Source organism: Palaemon carinicauda, chromosome 8 (genome assembly GCF_036898095.1).
Source record: "Palaemon carinicauda isolate YSFRI2023 chromosome 8, ASM3689809v2, whole genome shotgun sequence".
Lineage (NCBI taxonomy): Eukaryota > Metazoa > Arthropoda > Malacostraca > Decapoda > Palaemonidae > Palaemon > Palaemon carinicauda.
The window spans coordinates 153428162-153450661 of NC_090732.1; the positions used below are offsets into that span (position 1 = coordinate 153428162).

General features: G+C 33.9%; 3 protein-coding genes across 12 annotated transcripts in view; 1 reads left to right on the forward strand and 2 right to left on the reverse strand.

Moving 5' to 3' along the window:
• LOC137646029 (innexin inx3-like) overlaps positions 1-2194 on the forward strand; it is a 5385-nt gene extending 3191 nt beyond the window's left edge. The window contains exons 5-7 of the mRNA XM_068379161.1: positions 27-171; positions 900-1118; positions 1354-2194. Coding sequence (XP_068235262.1) covers positions 27-171; positions 900-1118; positions 1354-1659 — 670 coding nt within the window. The 3' untranslated portion in view covers positions 1660-2194. The remainder of the gene's footprint in view (positions 1-26; positions 172-899; positions 1119-1353) is intronic.
• A 2128-nt stretch (positions 2195-4322) lies between these two features.
• On the reverse strand, positions 4323-9570 carry LOC137646033 (innexin inx3-like). The gene is made up of 7 exons (XM_068379164.1): positions 9416-9570; positions 8095-8348; positions 7553-7635; positions 6869-6999; positions 5846-5990; positions 5125-5337; positions 4323-4840 (listed from the first exon to the last, which is right to left on the reverse strand). The coding sequence occupies exons 2-7, from the start codon at positions 8345-8347 to the stop codon at positions 4547-4549; spliced, it is 1119 nt and encodes a 372-aa protein (XP_068235265.1). The 5' UTR covers position 8348; positions 9416-9570; the 3' UTR covers positions 4323-4546.
• Positions 9571-11736: 2166 nt separating this feature from the next.
• Positions 11737-22500, reverse strand: part of LOC137646034 (innexin inx2-like) — a 183670-nt gene continuing 172906 nt past the window's right edge. For 8 of the 10 annotated variants that reach the window (XM_068379171.1, XM_068379165.1, XM_068379167.1 and 5 more), the window contains 4 exons: positions 20068-20249; positions 17197-17306; positions 16341-16441; positions 11737-14393 (listed from right to left, as the gene is read on the reverse strand). In XM_068379171.1, the coding sequence (XP_068235272.1) occupies positions 13599-14393; positions 16341-16441; positions 17197-17306; positions 20068-20234 (1173 nt within the window). In that variant the 5' untranslated portion in view covers positions 20235-20249 and the 3' untranslated portion in view covers positions 11737-13598. Of the gene's footprint in view, positions 14394-16340; positions 16442-17196; positions 17307-20067; positions 20254-22500 lie in introns of all 10 variants that reach the window. The other 2 variants (XM_068379172.1, XM_068379173.1) reach the window with 1 other exon arrangement.

Below are 22500 nucleotides of genomic sequence, written 5' to 3' on the forward strand. Positions count from 1 at the left end.
TTATATTATTTTGATTTTCTTTATAGATACTGGAAAGAATCTTGGGGCGTCAATTCTCGTTACGTTACCATCTACCATTTTAGCGAGGCAGTCAACTTCATCAACGTTATTTTACAAATGTACGCGATGGATGAATTCTTTGGCGGATTCTTCTGGGAATATGGGACTAAGGTACTTATCTGACGCATTTTTACTTTTATTTTTGCAATCGGAATAATATGAATATCGCGAATCCTGCATCTATTCAAAAACTTTTTAACTCATTGTAGTGCAGTAAGATTCTTAGTTTTCATCCTTCCTTCAACTTATTATAATTATTATCAAAAATATTATCATTATCATAATTATGATTTTTTTTTTTTAAATATCTACATCTGGTGTTTTAGATATCTCTATCGATAGCGTCAACTCTACATTTATCCGAATTTTAAACCAATAACATTGACTAACAATGCTATAATTCCCATTATCAGAAACAACCCCTAACTCCCCAGAGAAAAATTTGAACACTAACTTAATTTCAAGTCTCAAATTTTATTGCTAACAACAACTCTAAAACCTAGACTTCAAGACTTCAAATCTTAAGCTTTATTGCTAACACTAGCTCTAAAACCTAGACTTCAATTCTCAAGCTTTCTTGCTAACACGAACTCTAAATCCCAGATTTCAAGTCTCAAGCTTTCTTGCTAACACGAACTCTAAACCCCAGATTTCAAGTCTCAAGCTTTCTTGCTATCTCTAACTCTAAACCCTAGACTTTAAGTATCAAGCTTTTTTGCTAAAACTAACTATAAATCCTAGATTTCAGGTCTCAACCCTTCTGGTTACCACTAACTCTAAACCCTAAACTTCAAGTCTCAATCCATCTTACTAACAATAACTAAATTTTGCGAGCGCAGGTGCTCAGCGTGATCAGTAAGAGCGATGCAGAGAGACACGACGCCCTCGTCACCATTTTCCCGAGGATGACGAAGTGTCACTTCAAGAAAATCGGAGCTTCCGGAACCATAGAGACTCGCGATGTTCTCTGCATCCTTCCGCAGAACATCGTCAACGAGAAGATATTCCTCGTCATGTGGCTCTGGTTCGTCATTCTAGCAGCAGTCACAGGAGCCTGGGTAAGTGTAATCTTACACTTCCGTGGCGTTTGAAATTAACATTTGACACGAAGCGTATGTTACTATCCTTTCCCAGTTATGTTAGTAAACATTATAGTTTGTTTTCCGATACTAGATATAGTTGAACAGTAATTAGAGGACTGGTGTAATATAACAATCACCTAGTGGAAACAATAGTTGTATGCTACAGAACCTACTTTATTCAAACTAATTTAACTCTTAATTTTCCCTTCAGCTGATCTACAGAACAGTGTTGATGTTTAGTTCAGCTCTCAGACTGACCCTTTTGCAATACCTAGCGAAGGACAGATTCACCGACAGGGTCGAAAAAGCCATCAACCTCCTTCCCCTCGGTGACTTCTGCCTTCTGGAGAACATCGGCTACAATTTAGATGTCCTAAACTTTAGGGACATCGTTCGGGGTGTCCCTGATCTTCGCGACTATAGCTCTCCGAGCGCCCCACCACCAAGGGGAACCTATCGAAGATTCGATACCCCAAGTGCACCGGAAATTTACCCGAAGCTTCACCATATCAACTAGTGCTAACTGACCTTTGGAATCCACAGCCTTCTTCTCTTTTTCCAGACTATTATAACATTTCTTTCTCACCCTTCTATTTCTTCATATCCTTTTTTTCTTATTTCTTTCTCACCTCAGCTAAAAAAGAAAAAAAAAAAAAACTTGGGATAAAGATCACCGTTGGTATTTGATCATAAGAAATGGCTAACACTTCTTTGGTTTAAAAAGACTTGTATCTAAGCTTAATGTTAAGCAAAGTCACATCGTATTTCTAGCTATTTTTACCGATCCCGTAACTAAGATTGCAAGAAATCTTTGTGTATGTCCAGCAATTGGCCTAGATCTGTAATAGTAGGTTAACTGCCCATTTAGTAAATAATCAAACCTATTATAGTATTGTGGTAATGTGATTTATTTAGAATGAAAAACTATTGATTGGATAATAATTTTGCTGAAATACTCTACATAGAGGAAAACAATGGAACACTAAAATAAAGCTGTGATTTTGTATACGTAAAAATAAAGTTTTTGAAACATTGTGATTTATCTATATCAGATTACTTTTATCATTCTTAAGTAGTAATTAAGAAAACGAATTTCTAGAAAGCACTCTCAATTAACTTTTGATGGATATGTATACTTATAACACGAAATGAATGAAGCCTTGAAATTATTTGAAAATAGAAAAAAAAAAATCTGCTGTCTAGAGCTTAATCGAAATACGAAGTGACATGCAGCCAGAGAGAGAGAGAGAGAGAGAGAGAGAGAGAGAGAGAGAGAGAGAGAGAGAGAGAGAGAGAGAAGGAAAAATTTACATAATTAGAAATACTCCTATAGAAATTTTACCGAATTTCAAAATTTCAAATGATATACATATCAAATATATTAAATAAATCATCTTCAGAACAGTGACGTGACAGAATTTTCAACCCCAAAACATTTATAATACAAAAAAAAAATAAAAAAAAATAGTGGACTGAAAAATCCATTACAAAGGATAAAAAAAGTTTTGCATTATATCGGTATACGGTCATTATGGTTAAATGGTACAATGCTGCAAAGGCAGTTTTCCGATTCATTTGTTACAAATACATACAGCATAGACATACCGCTTACAGTATGCATTACACGCCACACTGTGGCCAAGTTGGTGGTTCTTTGCAAATGCATCGGAATCACACCAATGAAGTCTGGAAATTAAATAATTATAATGCCAATCGTCATTACCAAACCATTGTTCTCTAATCTTGGATAGCACCATAGCCCCTGTTCCAAGGTCTTCCACTATCTTGGGTTAGAGTTCTTTTGCTTGAGGGCACACCCGGGCACACAAATCTATCTTATCTTTCTTACTCTTTTTTTTTAAGTTTTCATACTTTCCAGATGAAAGATACGATCTAATGTTGTTACTATTTTAAAAATATTTTCTTATGATTGTTAATTACTTCTGGTAGCTTATTTCTTTCCTTATTACCTTTCCTCACTAGGCTATTTTTACCAGTTGGGGTCCTTGAGCTTATAACATCTTGCTTTTCAAACTAGGATTCGCAGCTTAGTTTGTAATAATAATAATAATAATAATAATAATAATAATAATAATCTCGCTTGCCCAAAAGCAGTCTCAAAACAGGGTTTTTTTTACTTCGCTTGTCCCTATCACACTATCCCATCCTGTCATTAGGGCTTGATATTCATGCATGACCCACTTTGAAAAACATTAACAGGATGCCATTCAAGTGGCCCTTATTTGGCAACGTGTTGATCACTGCTTTCATTATTTTCCATATTTGTACTGGTGATATCAGGCATCATTATGTTCTTATGCTAAGATGATTACGTAAGAGAATACTTTATGCCAGGTTTTCTAAATGAGAAAAGGCCAACGTCTGCTCAACTGCAGCTTTAAAAGGCCAATCTAATAGTAGAAAAAGGCCGAAAATATAGCATTTAAGGCTAACCAATTTCAAAAAGGCCAAATTTGGGTATCGAGGATAAAAAAAAGGCCAAATTTTGAGATTTTAGGGCCCGAAAAAGGCCAACCTGGCAACCCTGGTTTAAAGAATTAATGTCCAGTTTCAATCTATTTATTTAGTTCTTTGTTTGCATTCTGCCGTACAAATATTCTCTTAACTTTTGTTTACGTATTGACATTTGATTGAGTGGAAACTGAATATATTAGATAATAGTAATAAAAATGATAATGATAATATTAATAATAGCCTACTGTTCTTTTTAGACATAAAATCTTTTCCTGAATGTTCTCACTTCAATTAGATTTTACAAAAATTTCCCTCAAAGATTTCTATATTAAAACATAAAGTAGGTTTATATGGAAAAAAAAATGTGTATCAGGAGAGAAAATTTTATTTCATAGATTCAGATGTGTCGATACATTAATAAATAATACAACTCTTTTCCTTTTTCTTCTTACCCTTGCGTATTTATTTATTCGTGAATATTGATATGAAATTAAAAAGAATGCATTTTCTACCTATATCACTACGAAAGGATTGTAATACGCATGCATTCATACATAATAACACATTCACAAATAAACACAAGCAAATATTCACACACATACATACACACACATACATATATATATATATATATATATATATATATATATATATATATATATATATATATATATATATATATATATGTGTGTGTGTGTGTGTGTGTGTGTGTGTGTGTATGTGCGTTGTACAAGTGTATGTATGTATGCATGTAGTATGCATTAATATGTAAACGTATATAACATTATAATGTTCAATTGAACACAATTGTACATGAAATAATTTGGTTCAAAATGTCGAAAAAAATAAGCATATCATCTTGAAACAACTCTACCGAAGACACGTCCACTGATCAGAGGACATTAGAACATGACAATTGGTTTCAGTCATCAATTTATTCTGTCGAATTCAATGGCCTCTACGGGGGAAGGAAGCGGAGGGTAAAGGCCAGCGTTGGGCTCAGGCTTGGGCTCTGGTTCGTAGGAATTTAGAGTTGCCGTCATTATATCCTTGAAGATAGCGCCATCCAAGTTCCTGCCGAGGATATCTAGAAGAAAGAAGTCCCCCAGGTGGAGGCGCTGGATGGCCCTCTGCATGTTGTCGTTGACCATGAGCTTCCCTCGCTGTTCCAGGAGACGAACTCTTGCGAAAGGCGAATAGCAGACCACGAGACGATACACCAACTGGATAGAAGGAAAAAGGAAACGAAGTTAGAAAAGAAAATTACTTGATTTGACTATGGAGAACGTTGATTCATATTTCTTCTTCATTGTGGTATCTTGCTTATGTAACAATAATATAAGACGGGGAAAGAAATTAGAACAAAAAAATTGTTTATTTGATTTAGCTATAGAATATATTGATTCATATTGATTCTCCATAATGGCCTCTTGCTTATGCAACATGAATATGAAAAGTGTAGATTCATTTTTCTAGACATAGTATCCAAGAGTTTCCTATCTTTTACCTGCATGCCGGTGATAGTGGCTAAAATGATGAACCAGAACCACAGAATAACGAAAACTTTCTCATTCAGGATATTCTGAGGCAAAATGCACAGCGGTTGCAAGTGTTCGATGTTCCCTGATGGACCATACTTGTTGAATGTGCATTTCGTTACTTTAGGGAAGATGATACGGAAAGGGTCCTCCTTGGAATCGTCAATGGCGTAATCTACGACCTGAGGTGAATAAATAAACAATTAATATAAATGAAATAGTCACTAGGTACTTAGAGGAATTGCATTCTTAGGTTTTCTTGGAAATGAGAATAGTCAAGTGAGGGTGTGATTATGTTTACAATTATGATCGAAATTTCCATCTTCATTTATGGGTATAAAGGGTCAGAAAATCTCTCTCTCTCTCTCTCTCTCTCTCTCTCTCTCTCTCTCTCTCTCTCTCTCTCTCTCTCTCTCTCTCTCTCTCTCTCTCTTTTATATATATATATATATATATATATATATATATATATATATATATATATATATATATATATATATATATATATATGTATATATATATATATATATATATATATATATGTATATATACATATATATATACATATATATGTATATATATATATATATATATATATATATATATATATATATATATATATATATATATATGTGTGTGTGTGTGTGTGTGTGTGTGTGTGTGTGTGTGTGTGTACAGTGCACATCATACCTCAGTTCCAAATTTCAAGAAGGCCCCTCCGAAGAAATCATTTAGGATGAATATTTGTCCGATGACATTCACGAAATTAAGGCCCTCAAAGAGGTGGTAAATCAGAGAATATTTCCCGTTCTGGCCCTCCGATGATTTCAAGTACCTGCGGAAATACCAATACACATATTAGTCATTAGAAAAAACACATCTCGATGAGCTCTAAGGATGTCTAGGACCCTCTAGAAGAGTCTAGATTAAAACGTGGACAAAGCCAAAGCTTCGTGGATTAATTTGAAAGAATATATGTTTATACAAGACACAATACATGTAGGATTACAATGAATTTATGGATGAAAAAGTGCTTTCTCTCACCAGATTACCTGATTATTATTATTATTATTATTATTATTATTATTATTTCTAGCTAGGCTAAAACCCCATTTGGAAAAGCAGGATGCTATAAGCCCAAGGGCTCCAGCATGGAAAAATAGCCTAGAGAGGTAAGAAAACCAGGAAATAAAAAAAAACTAAAAGAGAAATAATGAATAATTAAATATATATATATTCTAAGAACAAGATATGCAATCTTCAATGCAAAAAGGAACTACGTCCTGTAATCAAGAGCAAAATATATTTAGAATTATGTAAAGTTGCTTTAAAGAAATTTCAAATTTATCAATGGTAAAATTACCTGCATCTTACAAGAATAGAAATTGATGTGCAATTTACATACATCGTAAATTTTATGATCTTTTGATTGAAAAAGGAGTACAAGAGCAACGTCTTTGATAAAAAAAAATTAAAAATTTACAATTTAAAATCTGAAATATCCTATTTATCCGACGCAAGATAAAATTTACACATATTATTATTATTATTATTATTATTATTATTATTATTATTATTATTATTATTATTATTATTATTATTATTATTATCTAAGCTACAACCCAAATTGGAAAAGCAAGATGCTACAAGCCCAAGGGCTCCAACAGGGAAAAATACCACAATGAGGAAAGAAAAAAATATAAATCTTCTTACTTAATAATATTCTCCTTCTTTTTCTCCTGATCGGGATCCATGGTGTAGTAATCCAGTCCCTGGAGAAGCGTATCGACGGTCTTGCGTTCAACGGCTTTCCAGAACAGATGGGGCAAATAGAACATGCATCCCTGGAAGCGTCACGTGATCGTATGAGTTGGAATGTAAAGTGGTATTTGCTTTACTCTAATTGGTATTACGGTAAATTTTTTGTTGTTGTTGATTACGGTATGTCAATTTTACATGAATAGTAATTTACTTCCATGATTTTTCAAATGTTGAATTCCAAAATATATAAACATTCACTTTTTTTGTATTTGTGTTTACAATGATTTATGTGTATATATATACATATATATATATATATATATATATATATATATATATATATATATATATATATATATATATATATATATATATATATATATATATATACATGTACATATGTATATGTATATATATATATATATATATATATATATATATATATATATATATATATATATATATATATATACTGTATATATCTTTTTTAATTGAATACCCTTTTACTCTTCATTTATAACAAATGACACCGATGTCAATGACCTCTGATGTCACGATGCTAGAAAGCTCCCAATCAATCACTCAATCAATCACAAAATTCTGAAGTAAGTGAAAAATGCTATTATTATACCTTACCTGAATAAAGAGGATGAATGGTACCCACTGGTAGTAGGCGTGATATGTTTTCTCTGCGCCTGCTGCCTCATGATTACCCAACCCTGTGATAAATAAAAAAAAAAAAAAAAAAAAAAAAAAAAAAAAAAAAAAGTCAATGCTGGAAAATTTGATAGGAATTTTCTTGTTTTTTAAGTCAAATTGGACGGGAAAAAAAACAACAAATAATCTTTTGTTGGGGGAGGGGTAAAAAGTAATGTTTTAATCCAGATGGTGGGATAAAACTGCCTCTTGAAGGAGGGTAACTTATATGATTATTGCACGAAAATATCAGTGAAGAAACACAATTTTCTGTTTCACATATAAATCAAAGTTTGATTTCGCCATATTTATATGTGATCTGTTGCTTATTAATCCCCAAAACTCTCCCTCTATTTGCTATCATCCTAGAATTCGTAAATTCATTCAAGATAAGTTACCCAAACGTATGACAAAAAGAAATATGGCGACACAAAAAAAAGAAAGATGGTGACACAAAAAAGAAAGATGGCGACATGGCTCACCTGTAGTCGTATTTATAGTAAAAGTGGAGGAGATCCAGCAGAATGTGTTGATGGGGGGATCCACAGGAGCCCCGTTGGACGTGCACTGAATTGGCTGCCCGATGTACTCCGTAGCCGCCACCAGGAGGCAGGCCAGGAACAAGATGGTCGATGTCAGTCGATAGTGAAGTCGAAAGACGTGGCTGTCGGTGTCTGTGTGGGAAACTCTGACCTTCACCAGGCCTGCTAGGCCCGCAAAGATGTGCAGCACCATCCTGAAGAAGGAAAACAATTGGTCAGGTTAGATTTAGGAGCCTTTGTAGTTCGTTGGGACAGACTGGGTGTATAATTTCAAAAGTTGTGACTGAAAATCCATATCTTAAATTGGTAACAAACACAAGAACGCCACCTAACCTAATAAGGTTCCCCGCTTAACATGACCTAAAAGCCGTATCCTTAACTATTTACATACTGGAGGGGCTACGAACCACTGCAACCCTCCTTATAGTGCCATATTCTTAGCTTACCCTAGGCCTAAAGCTAAGTCTCAACATTGTATTAGCTTCCAAACAAACTTCACTTCCAGCAAGGTAACACTAAATAACAATATTCCGTAAATACCATATTTCAGACCAAACTCAACAACTTCCCCATAAAAAATCGATTTGAAGAGTAATAATTAAATTTACTCCTTTCCCAACAAACTACATTCACCCCTATTTCTCGTGGTTTACTCATAAGAACTTTCGGAAGTTCAGGACTGAAAAAGGAATAAAACAAAAAGAAGCTCCTGAGTAAATCGAGTTTAAGTCGTAGATCAAAAGTTGACGGCTTTGTTACGGTCCTTATTTCTTCCCTGTTGCCACCATTCATCGATAGAACTAATCACATTTATTCAATAAGTGTATCAAACCATCAAACCAGGCATCAGCAAACACAAGACCAAAACGGAGGAAATATAAATTAGTAAGGACGATGAAGAATTGCCAACAATTGGTGTTGGTTTATGACTTCATTTGTTACAAGTCTTGGTTTGACACTACCAATTACTTTTAAAACTCTAAAATAAAGATTTGCCACTCGTATAATCTCGTATTCTTTGTATCAAATTATCCATTTCATTGTTGATTGAAATATGATACTAATAGCATCATCACACCACAAGACAACACTCTATTTACAAAACTTCTATCAAATAGAAAAAAAAAATCGCGTCCTTTTAGATACTGAAAATGATATTAGAAAGGATTTGATTGTATTACCATTAAATATTAAAATGCACTAAAAATTAATTTCTAGGACGAATTGTCTTAATATATAACAACTATGACATTAAACACACCTTGCCCGAAGAGTCTGATTCTTGCTGATATGTTGAAGCGTCCACCACTGCACGATTTGTGGGATCACTCACTTTGGCACTCCACCACCAGGGGACAGAGTCATCGGGATTCTCAGAAATAGAAAAAATGAAGAAGAAAGAAAACCCCAGAAAAAAAGCTGTTTAATAACTCTCTAGGGCACCAAGTTCACCAACTACTTATGTGATTTGAGAAATATATTTAGTCTCTTTGATCCTGTTTTTTCAGGGTCAGGTACTTATGGTAAGACTATCAAATTTGTCAATAAGTTTGGCAGAAATACCCTGTTGAGGTTTAACTAGCTGAAACTGATAAATGACGTCATATCCGTCTCCTGTGTGACTGACTATGGCGTTTTAGAGACAACAACAACATAGAAAGGTTTACAACCTTCAAGGAAAAGATAATTACATAGATGTAAAAGAGAATAACGAAGTAGCTTAATACCACAATGCGTACATTTTGCATTTATTTAGCCATGAACAGCTAATCATTCGTTTATTTGTTATTTGTGAAAGTTGCATTGTCTCGATTTACATGTCATTTTTACTTTGTTCTTTTGTCCCCATTTACAAAGGCAAAGGCTTATATTTGATCATGGAGAAAAAAATAATTACCATATCTTGGTACTTCTACAGATATGTTTGTTGGTCAAATTTAAAGCTTCAGCAATGTAGTTTCTAAATGATAAATGACATGCTGGAAAGACATATATAAAAGTCCTTTGTTATAGAGAATTTTGACATTTTGACATGAAAATTACCCTGTCACCTCAAAATGGGAATCAAGGTGTTCGACATTTTAACGAATTATAAAATTAATCAAGAGTTGTCAGTTTTGGCAGGATCAAAATTAATTGTAAATTGGAATGACACTAAGTATCTTCCAGTCATTGTATGTTTAATATTTAAAAAGGAATAAGAAAACAGAACAATATTTTTCATATTTATTCATCTCAATACATTATCAATATGCGAGCCATATATACAAATCATTTAATGTGACATGAACTCAAAAAAAAAAGATTGTTAACATCTCGTAATTCTAATGTTCCGAGTTCGAAAGAACTCAAAAAAAAAAAAAAAATTATACATTTATACTTATATCTGAAATACAAATCAAATGCCATTAGGGTATCCTTAATTTAATATTCTTTATTGCTACCAGTATTACCTATACGGCACGATTCAGTGGCACCAGTTTAATATCAATTGTTACGTTAAGCATAATCTTTCCTCGCTTGAGCTCACAATTTGTAGGAGATAAGCGGAATGAACGATGGTTGTGAAGCTTAATGTACAGTATTTTTCCATGCGAATTAATCTGAAGCTCCTGACACAAGGAAAAGAGACCTCAGAATACGTTACGCAAGGTGAAGAGACTTCGGAACATGCTACGCAAGGTAAAATGACCTCAGAACACGTTACGCAAAGTAAAGAGACCTCAGAACACGTTATGTAAGGTAAAGAGACCTCAGAACACGTTACGCAAGGTAAAGAGACTTCAGAACACGTTACGCAAGGTAAAGAGACCTCAGAACACGCCACGCAAGGTAGAGACCTCAGAACACGTTACACAAGGTAAAGAGACTTCAGAACACGTTACGCAATGTAAAGAGACCTTAGAACACGTTACATTCGGCAATTTTCTCCTAGTGGAAGCATTTTATCCGGCACTTTAGCAAATAGTAATGTGAGAAACTTCTTCCGTGAAAGTCTCTGACGCTTTACCAACTCCTGAAACACTTGAGGACCTTCATTACGGTACCAGTTTGTACCATTAACAGGCAAAAATTTTCCTAGATCCATCTCTTTCTCTGTTGCCATTTCATAAGGTTTTAAACAAACCTTAACCGTTATTTCAAACTATCTAGTGTTTAGGTATCAGTAAGAGCTGCAACTAAGGGATTTTCGCTAAAAAAAAAAAGAAAAAAAAAATACCGTGGCAGTAAATAAAAAATGCATTTTTGACTGCTTGTGGATATGTCAGGTGCCATTAATGCTCTTAGGTGTACGTCAATGTCAGCTGTGTTATCTTCTGTGATATTTGAGATTGTTTTTTTTTTTTCACCTTCATTGTTGTTTTTATACTAATGAGGATACAGCATTTGCATGTGTCATTAGCGAAATTTTATATGTAAAAGTTTAAACACATTGACTATTATTCTTCTATTGATATTATTCCTTAGACTTAATTTACTTTTGAAGGATATTCCATTACATTAATAGTTTTTTAGACAAAAAAAAAAAAAAAAAAAAAAAAAAAAAAAAAAAAAAAAACAACATCATCAATTAAATCAATATTTTGCACTTTTTCCACGTTGAAAACAACATAAGATGATCTAGAAACATTCCATGTAAATTAAATATGTTCGAGCAACCTAAAACGAAACACATCTTAAAAATTTCATACCTCACAAATCAAACAGAACTAATGCACAGAGTATTTTAGCAGTGTCATTTACCCAAGAAGGCATCTTCCATATAAGCGATGCAATTATATTTATTTATTATCAAAGCGGCCATTATTGATGGCGTCGTCATCGAGTGGTTTATAGTCGGTATCTCCAAATCCTCAAGAGTCATTGGAGAACATACAAAGTGACTCATATTCGTCGATTTTTTATGAAGACTCGAAATTTTGTTTTAATTTCTTTCTCTCTGTTAACTATCAGCTTCTTTCCTTCGCTGCTAATCCTTGCAATGATGCAATTCTATTCAGACACCAAAATAATCTCCTCTGCTTAACAGTCCACCAAGAAATTGCCAAATTACTCAAGGCTGTGTTGTGAATACCTTTATCTAGCCTTGTTCATTTCTGAACGCGCCTTTTATTAGGACTCATACGGCTAAAACCAGAGAAATGCCCAGAAATAACTTAAGCCGTTTGTATAAAAAATATACACACCATTCCTAGTAACCTTAATGCTAACATACAGTTAACCTGTCATTATGACAGAAACAGAGTAGGTCAACAAAATAATTTTACTGTTTCTAGAAAAACAGTAATCCCTTGAATATATTGTGGCCCGACAAGTTCATTTCTAATTTAAATAAATATAACATAACATGCTCAAAACAACTTACAGCTATTTTCAACTAGAATAATTAATACTGTTCACTAGTGTTTTGACTATTTCAACATAAACTAGTGGTTTGCAAATGAGTAAGAACAATTTTCATAGGAACTATTTCCTGGTCTGATGGACGAGACCAATCATTAACCAGGACTGACTTTTCTCCTATGATTTATTTTGGATATCTTAAATGAATAGGAACTGCTGAGTTAGTTCGCTTCAGCATGTTTCTGTCTATTGTTCATTGCTGTATTATGGTGCGTAATGATGAATATCATTGTTACCAGGAAAGAACTGAACTGACTTATATTTAATAATTTCTTATCAATACTTTAAAAGGAACGAGAATAGTCTATGTATACTAAAACATCATTATCATAAAGTAATGTTCTCATTTCCCTTCATTTATATGCCCATAAAATGTACAAATCTAACATGTGTACCATGGAGGTATTCATTGCAAGATGTTCAGAAATACACGAGGTATTTTGCTTTGAGATTCATTATATATTCAGTGCTTTCATGCCATAGCCTTAAACTGCTTGTGGCTTATTTATTCAGTCACTGCCTAAACCTGTTCTCAATGTGATTGCAAGTCTGTTGATTTATCGCACTGGTTGCGAGAAATATCCCTCAACTGTACTGAAAACCTGCTATAGAGCAGTCGAATTTTCTTTGCTAAATGGATACAAAATCCATGCAGCTACCATAACTGTTTTACAATCCAATATAGTGTTTAACATGGAGTTGTGTTTGACCAGTGAGTAACTGCAACTTTAAAGGCAGCTATAACATCCTAATAGACAAACTGTGCGCAGCTTTCCTGTGTCAATAATCCACATCCACAGGTAGACTTGTTAGCAGAATTTTTTTCGACTCACTGACCAAAATCAACTCTTGTCGAACAGTTTTTCGTGTTTGGTATAACCAAAATTTTCAGGGCTATCATTAATATTAAGAGAATAATCTCTTATAGTATCATTATTACAGAGGAATATTGTATACATTGTGAAAAGGGACTCTTACACAATTTTCTGGTCTCGCAGATGATCACACTCAGAACAGACATGTCCAGGCAGCATCAGATGTCACGCATGTTCATTAATCAAGTGGAATCGCTCGGTACTGGCCGGAGGTGCAGAGACCTCTATGTTAGGGTGCGGGTGCGTCCGGCGACTGCCTAACCTCGCAACAAATTCTTCTATCAGGGAGCTGAATGACAAAAGCTCGAGGTTCTTGCTTAAAAGGTATAAAAGGAAGAAATCTCCCATTTGAAGTCTCTTTGAGACCACGTCAAGTCCCGTCTTGTAGTGAAGCCTTGCTCTCTTCTGGAGCAGCCCCACCCTGATTGCAGGTATGCAAAGAACGATGAGACGGTACAAAAAGGCAAGACCGCTGATAACTGAAAGAATAACGAACCAGAACCAGAGAAAGACGTAAATCTTTTCGTTGATGATATTGAGGGCGAGAACACACATGAGATCATGGGTCTCGATGGACCCTGAGGGGCCGTACATATTAAAGTTGCACTTGGTGACCCTTGGGAACACCACAATCATAGGATCAGTTCTGTCCTCTTGGTTCCTTTCCGTGAACCGCAGGACGTCAATGCCGTAAGTGAAGAACATTCCTCCTAAGAACTCATTCATGAACCATATATTGAATATTGAGTTGCCTAGATTCAGGAGTTCACATATGAAGAACTTGAGTGCATAAAAATTGTGGTGGTGTATGGAAGAGCGCAGGTAGTCGGCTAAGAGATGAATCTTCTCATGGCGTTCGTCCTTGCTCATTACAGGGACTGAAAGACCCATCACGATGGACTCCAGTTTGCCTCCCTCCCAAGTCTTCCATAGCCAGTGAGGTGCATAGAACATCAAGCCCTGAAAGTGAAAAAAAAAGTTGTTTAACTAATCACAACTTACAATATGTAGTTAGACAGGAAATCCCTGGTACACCTTGCTTCAAAGAAGTGCACCCTGTCACACTCTTACTTCATGGCGAGTAACCAAAATGATGGTGTAGGAAGAGATGACAGAAATGGTGGGATGGGGTAAACACAGGAACTCGCCACACAGTAAGGGTGTGACTGAGTGTACGTCCTCAGAGCGAGTTGTACCAGGGATTCCTGTGTCCAACTGTGCTATTGCATATTTTTGATTACTCATTCTAGAACTAAGGCAAAATTGAGAGTGAAGAAAATCCATACGGAAAATTCATCTAAGTTCTGCGAACTACTAATATATACACAGATTACATGTCAAGTTACAGAGAGGCTAGAGAAATTTTGTTGTCCTTATAAGTGATACAGTACATTTTCAGCATATTTATTGATAGATATGTTTTTCATCTTGATTTTATCAATAATAAGGAGCAGAAATCAAATCATTATGCTTATCTGTTAGATGATAGATTACTATGGCGGCAAAGAAGATACGACATACGTCAAAAAAATTTACATATATGAAGATCTATAAATGAGCAAATAGTAAAATTAATGATAACCAAAGTAAAAACTGATTTTCCTGAAATCTCTTTCCATTCTAACGGGCATTCAATTAACCTTACGAATATGATTTGTAAAATACAAGAGTAGTTAGCATACTTACCCTTAATGAGAGCATATTATGTTCAGACTTGTAAAAAAGGGAGAAGAATGTTACGAATATATTCTGAATCCGTAAAGGTGTCTAACCCCATTTTTTTTAAATAGATATATGAAAAATAGGCCTGTGACGTTTCCCAAGACATCTTAGATAATTACATTTTTCCAATATTTTCCTTTGAAATACATATTTCTATATAAAACTTAGATATGTAGATAACACCGTCAAGCAAAGTATTTCTCTTATATGCTTGTACAGGGATTTTTAACTGAAACTATCGAATAACATAACATTCCGTACTATTAATGAAGCTCAGAATTATCTATGGCAGAATGATTCAATACAACTTTTGTTCTTTCATTATCGAGTTTTTACATAGAATAAAATTATTGTCTTAGCATTATCACGTGATAACATAAGGGGATGACTTTCAGACATGTCTGTTCTGTGAATGAATAGAAAATGAATGAAAGTCTTCATTAGAATTCCTACTAATGATATCTGATAAATGCTCAGTTTAATAAAAGTAGCATTGCTTTTAGACATTAATTTTTTTTTAAAACAATAACGATGATACCCAAAGTATCTTTCAAAATTAAGAATTGCTCTGCACAGAACGAGATCCCACATAACCACAAGTCCAGGGACTACTATCTAACTCTATCCTGTATCTCAGCCATGCAAATCTAATTCAAGTTCATGTTGTGTGTGTGTGGGACTGATAATTATATAGATGGACATATTGCTACATGGAGCTGATACTTATATAGATCAACCTAGGGCTACCTGTAGCTGATATTTACATAAATGGACCTAGGGCTACTTGGAGCTGATACTTATATAGATGGACCCAGGGCTACTTGGAGTTAATACGATGGATATAAGTCTACCTGGATCTGATATTTATAACAGAAGGACATGGGGCTACCTGGAGCTGATACTTATACAGATGAAAGTTGGCCTATCTCGAGCTGATACTTATACAGATGGAAGTTGGCCTATCTCGAACTGATACTTATATAGATGGAAGTAGACCTATTTGGAGCTGATACTTATACAGATGGAAGTAGGCCTATCTGGATCTGATACTTATACAGATGGAAGGAGGCCTATCTGGAGATGATACTTATACAGATGGAAGTGGGCCTATCTGGAGCTAATTCTTATACAGATGAAAGTAGGCCTACCTGAAGCTGATACTTATACATATGGACGTAGGCCTACCTGGAGGAAGAGGACGAAAGGGACCCACTGGTAATAGGCGTGGTAAATGCGAGAATCGGAAGAAGTGTGTGGCCCCACCCCAGGGTATACGATACCTGTTCCTGAAAATTTGTGATCTGGTCAATATTGGCATAATCATAAGTAAAAAAATGCTATTGTAATATTTTTTTTTTCATTTTAATGAATAAACCTGCAAGTCTTTGAGAAAACGTAATGCAAATTTCAATATGGCATTCCATTATCTTTAACACAGAATATACCAAAAGGCTTCTATGCCATCCACGATTTTTTTTTATTATTATAGGTTTTTCAGGCTATGAAATGTTCCTAATTCTTCTTTAAGCTAATTATCATTATCACCATTGTTATTCAGATTGAAAAAAAATATTTATTTGGAAGACTAGTAAAAGCTAAATATTAATAATGTAACTTCTGCATAATAGATGTTCATATGTGATCAAATGTTACAAAGCGAAAACAGACGGGAAAAAATAAGAAACAAATCAACACCTACATACAAAGATTACAAAGCGAGTCATGAAAATAAATCAGTGTTGGACGGTGTTTTAAAATTATATCAGAACCCAAATTATGAGCATATCATTAAAAAAAAAAAAAAAAAAAAAAAAAAAAGCCACAGGAAGACTATCCCAAAGTGTTGGTTTGTTGCTCTGGAAAGCAAGTAACCAGTAATCAAATCTCTCCTGTTCTTATCCCTCACGAAACACTACAAGATTATAAGCTCTAAGCATCTTTTACAGGAATTTTAACACTGTTCACTTTTTCTGAATCTGTATTTTGAATCATCCTTATTAATATAAAGGATAAAAAATAAAAAAGGATCAGCCAAATTTACCTTTACCGTAACCCTTATCAATGTGTCTGGGGAGAGTGAAGGTGGTGTGGATCCAACAGTACGTGTTGACAACTTTATCCTGCAGCTTCGGGTTTTCATCGTGGACGCAACTGGAAAAGGGATATTGTAATAAGTGACAGTTGTTCAATCAGCATTTGGAGAAACAGGATCTTAAATAAGGCATTTCTTACATACACTTCATACTTATGGAGTATAAATAATTCAAATTATTGACTTTCATCTGAATAAAAGAAGTTGTAGGAGTTTTGTCTTCACCTCTCTCTCTCTCTCTCTCTCTCTCTCTCTCTCTCTCTCTCTCTCTCTCTCTCTCTCTCTCTCTCTCAGTATGTGTGTGTTTATCTGCGCCTGCGCGTTGGCAGAATAGCTCGAAGGTCACACCTTTTTATGGATATTGGCTCTAATTTGACTATCATTATCATGGAAACCTAATAACAAAACAGACATGTTCGATGGTTAAAATATTTCGCAACCTACTACTTGTGACATCCTTTTCATAGTGATTAATAGTAGAGATGATTTCACGGCAATTAAGTTTGCCAAGTGTAGCCTGTAAAGGTCAAAGGTTAAGATTATACTCAAGGTATCAATGTTTTGAGACAATTATCAATGAAATATCGTTGATATAGTTATTGTTACTATAGATGTCCCTATCGTCGTTTAGACAAAGAGAGACCTGGGAGGATTTCTTAATTAGTCTGTGGAAGAAAAATGCAATTATTATTATTATTATTATTATTATTATTATTACTTGCTAAGTTACAACCCCAGTTGGAAAAGCAAGTTGCTATAAGTCCAAGGGCTCCAATAGGGGAAAATAGCCTAGTGAGGAAAGGAAATACGGAAATAAATAAATGATGAGAATAAATTAACAATAAATCATTCTAAAAACAGTAACAACGTCAAAAAAAGATATGTCATATATGAACTTATAAAGAGAAATATATCTGTTGAAATCTTCGTAAATATGAAGAATCGATTAACACAGAAAATAAAAACAAAATTAGTAATTTGCCAATTATGAACTTGATTATGATAATAGCCACTTAACATTGGCCATGAAATTTCCTATTTCAACATTCATCTCTATCGTCGACTTAGTTACCTTCCCCTTCCAAGGGAAATGTTCTGTCTTGTGAAGAACCATTGAAAGCATCGTCTACCAATAAACAAGGAATCCTTAATGTCTTGAAATACCTTGATCATAGCTTGATACTTATCTTGTTTACCTGGTTAGTTATTCATGCTTAAGGGTACACTCGGGCACTCTATGCTATCATGTTTCTCTTCCTCTTGCTTCTTTTCAAGTTTTTATTCTCGTGTTATTTTGAAGTTTTTATCCCCTTGTTATTTTAGAATTTTCATCCTCTGGTTATTTGGAAGTTTTTATCCTCTCGTTATTCTAAAATTTTCATCCTCTTGTTATTTTGAAGTTTTTATCCTCTTGTTATTTTGAAGATTTTATCCTCTTCTTATTTTCAATTTTTTATCCTCTTGTTATTTTCAATTTTTTATCCTCTTGTTATTTTCAAGTTTTTATCCTCTTGTTATTTTGAAGTTTTTATCCTCTTGTTATTTTGAAACTTTTATCCACTTGTTATTTTGAAGATTTTATCCTCTTGTTATTTTCAATTTTTTATCCTCTTGTTATTTTCAAGTTTTTATCCTCTTGTTATTTTCAAGTTTTTATCCTCTTGTTATTTTGAAGCTTTTATCCACTTGTTATTTTCAAGTTTTCATCCTCTTGTTATTTTGAAGTTTTTATCCTCTTGTTATTTTGAAGCTTTTATCCACTTGTTATTTTCAAGTTTTCATCCTCTTGTTATTTTGAAGTTTTTATCCACTTGTTATTTTCAAGTTTTCATCCTCTTGTTATTTTGAAGTTTTTATCCTCTTGTTATTTTGAAGTTTTTATCCACTTGTTATTTTCATGTTTTTATCTTCTTGTTATTTTGAAGTGTTTATCCTTTCGTTATTTTCAAGTTTTTATAGTTTATATATGAAAGATATATTCTTCTGTTATTATTGTTCTTAAACTTCTTGTAGTGTTTCCTTATTTCCCTTCCTCACTGGGCTATTTTCCCTGTTGGGTCCTTTGGACTTAGAGCATCCTGCTTTTCCAACGAGGGCTGTAGCTTAGCAAGTAATGATAATATCACCAACCAAAGTATCAAGAGTTAAGAGCTAGCAAGATTTTTCGTATTTAATCATGAGGCACCGGGCATTAGTAGTACCTAGGACCTGTAATAACTGGTTTGGATTATCTGCTAGAATATTGGTAATTATGAGCTAGCAAATATAGTCGTATTGCTTCTCTGAGGTGGCTTGCTATAGGCATCCAAATGAAGAAGAGATAAATACCGATGTGTTAGCTTTATAATATCACAGTCATTTCTTTTAATTCTATTTTTTAAAACATAATCATGTTACGAGTTTACAGACTTTTTTTCCCAAAATACATATTTTCCTTTATACAGTTGACATAAAAACCATTTGGATATACATTTACTGTAGTACTAATTTTTTATTCTATATTTTTTCTCTCACTAAAAGAAAAATAATATCATTATTGAGTTATATTTTCACTGATATGACATGCATCATAAAATGTATACATCAACGCAATTATTGGTATCCAATAATGTATTAAATTAAATTCAAAACCATGACGAGAAAAATATACTTTTAGCAATATAAAATTGTAATCAAACAACACTTTACATCACTCTTACTAATACTTAACTTTCCAAACCATGGTTAGTTAGCTAACTGCCCTCACTCTTCTCTCACCAACCTTTCTTATCAGCTAAAAAAAAAAAAAAAAAAAAAAAAAAAACATGATAATTAACTTACTGTATGGGATCGCCCACTAGGGAATTGGCAGTCACGAGGAGGCAGAAGCCGAAGAGCATAGTGGCAGTGAGTTTATAGTGGAGCTTGAAAACAGCACTATCAGCATCAGCCCTGCGCTTCACCTTCACCAAGCCTCCAAGACCCGCTAGCAGTTCCACCAACACCATCGTCGCGTCACCACTCTACCTGGCGCAAACACACACAAGGAGAAAGAACCTATTTAGTTACTGGAAACTTTTTTTATCATTATCATTATCAAAAACTAAATTACAACCCTGCCTGGAAAAGTAGGATCCTATAAAAGGTTTTAAAAGCCGATCATGAATTGCACAGGCAAGGGACAGTGACAGTGCCCTAGCAAGCTGGACAGTACCATCGCCCAAACCCCTCTCCACCCAAGCTAGGGCCAGGCAATGGCTGCTGATGACTTAGCAGATAGACCTATAGGCTCCCCCAAACCCCCCAACCTTAGCTCACAAGGATGGTAAGGTTGCAGACACTAAAGGGACTAACGAGTCTGAGCGGGACTCGAACCCCCGTCTGGCAAACACCAGGCATAGACGTAACCAATCAGGCCACAACAACCCCTAAAGCCTGATTGCTACAGCAGGGACAAATAGGTCAATAGCTGGAAGTATAAAACCCAAACCTATGTAAAATAAAAATAAAACCGTATTATATAAAACCAATGTTCTCTAAAGGACTGTGTGTATGCTGAGGCTCGGAAGGAGATATCGGAAACCTATATAGAAATTTTATTCCCATTATCAGACAATGAATTAGAGTGAAGATGAAAAGTTGGAGAGCGTTTCATGTTTGATTATAATGAAAATATTACGGTATTTCGTTAAACAATTTAGCACATGCCTATTGATATATAGGCCCCTCTCTCTCTCTCTCTCTCTCTCTCTCTCTCTGTATATATATAGGCTACCTATATACGTATATATATATATATATGTGTGTGTGTGTGTATATATATATATATATGTGTGTGTGTGTGTGTATATATATATATATATACATATATACATATATATATAGACAGATAGATAGATAGATAGATATGTATATATATATATATATATATTATACATACATATATATATATATATATATCTTACTTTTGATAAGCCGTTGTGCAATTATAGCAAATGAATGCAAATCTTATAATCCATATACAGCAGTTGTGTCATCCCAGAATCGTTATCTTATAATTTTGCTAAATAAAATATTCCAAGTTTCAGGAACCAGCATTTTAACGGACTCTTTGTATAAACATTGCAGCGAATTCTACATCCTGCCAATCACGAACAGATTCATGAAATTGGTTATCGATATTTACCATAAAAAAAAAAAAAAAAACGAGAGAAAAATATCTAATAAAGTATGATTGCAAAGCCAATGGCAACCAACTGCCGGCCTCCACAGAATATGATTAGGTGTGAACGCCACAGGCTACAACAGTGTGGAAAGTCATGCTTTGGAAAATACACGATTGTAACAATTCAAGTTTGCTAGACATGAATACTTTATACTGGTTTCCTATTCTTATACGCCTCGTATCATTTTTGTCTGTCTATTGATTTACTCATGCATCTATCACCCTATTTTTATTGTCAATGGTTCACTCATTATATTAAAGTCTCTTTATTATTATTATCATTATTATTATTATTATTATTACTTGTTAAGCTACAACCTTAGTTGGCAAAGCAAGATGGTATATGCCCAGGGGCTCCAATTGGGAAAATAGCCCAGTGAGGAAAGGAAACATGGAAAAGTAAGATTTCTAAGAAGAGTAACAACATTAAAGTAAATATCTCCTATATACATTATAAAAACTTCAACAAAACAAGAGGAAGAGAAACAAGACAGAACAGCGTGCCCAAGTGTACCCTCAAGATCATGTTTTGAACGAAATATAGATGGCGACTATGTTCATGAAGCTCAATACTACACAGTATTCTAGAAGTTTTATTCCAGCTGTGACCAAGTTGTGGAATGATCTTCCTAATCGGGTAGTTAAATCGGTAGAACTTCAAGTTCAAACTAGCTGCAAATGTCTGTAAGTTGAATAGGCTAACATGTCTCCTTTTATAGTTTATTAATGAAAGTTATATTTTAATATTGTTCTTAAAATATATTATTTTTATTTGAATAACTTCACATATAGTTTATTTATTACCTTATTTCCTTTCCTCACTGGGCAATTTTTCCCCGTTGAAGCCCTTGGGCTTATAGCATTCTGCTTTTCCAACTAGGGTTGCATATAGCTCAGCTGATAAGAATAATAATAATAATAATAATAATAATAATAATAATAATAATAATAATAATAGAAATTATTATTATGATAATAATAATAATAATAATAATAGAAATAATAATAATAATAATAATAATAATAATAATAATAATAATAATAATAAT

What these genes read in the sequence shown, in the direction of transcription:
- LOC137646033 (XM_068379164.1), bottom strand. Translation starts at nt 8,347, where the DNA reads ATGGTGCTGCACATCTTTGCGGGCCTAGCAGGCCTGGTGAAGGTCAGA. An exon ending in TACTATAAATACGACTACAG is followed by an intron (nt 7,636 to 8,094) that starts GTGAGCCATGTC and finishes TATTTATCACAG; the next exon opens with GGTTGGGTAATCATGAGGCA. An exon ending in CCACTATCACCGGCATGCAG is followed by an intron (nt 4,841 to 5,124) that starts GTAAAAGATAGG and finishes CCTTCTATCCAG; the next exon opens with TTGGTGTATCGTCTCGTGGT.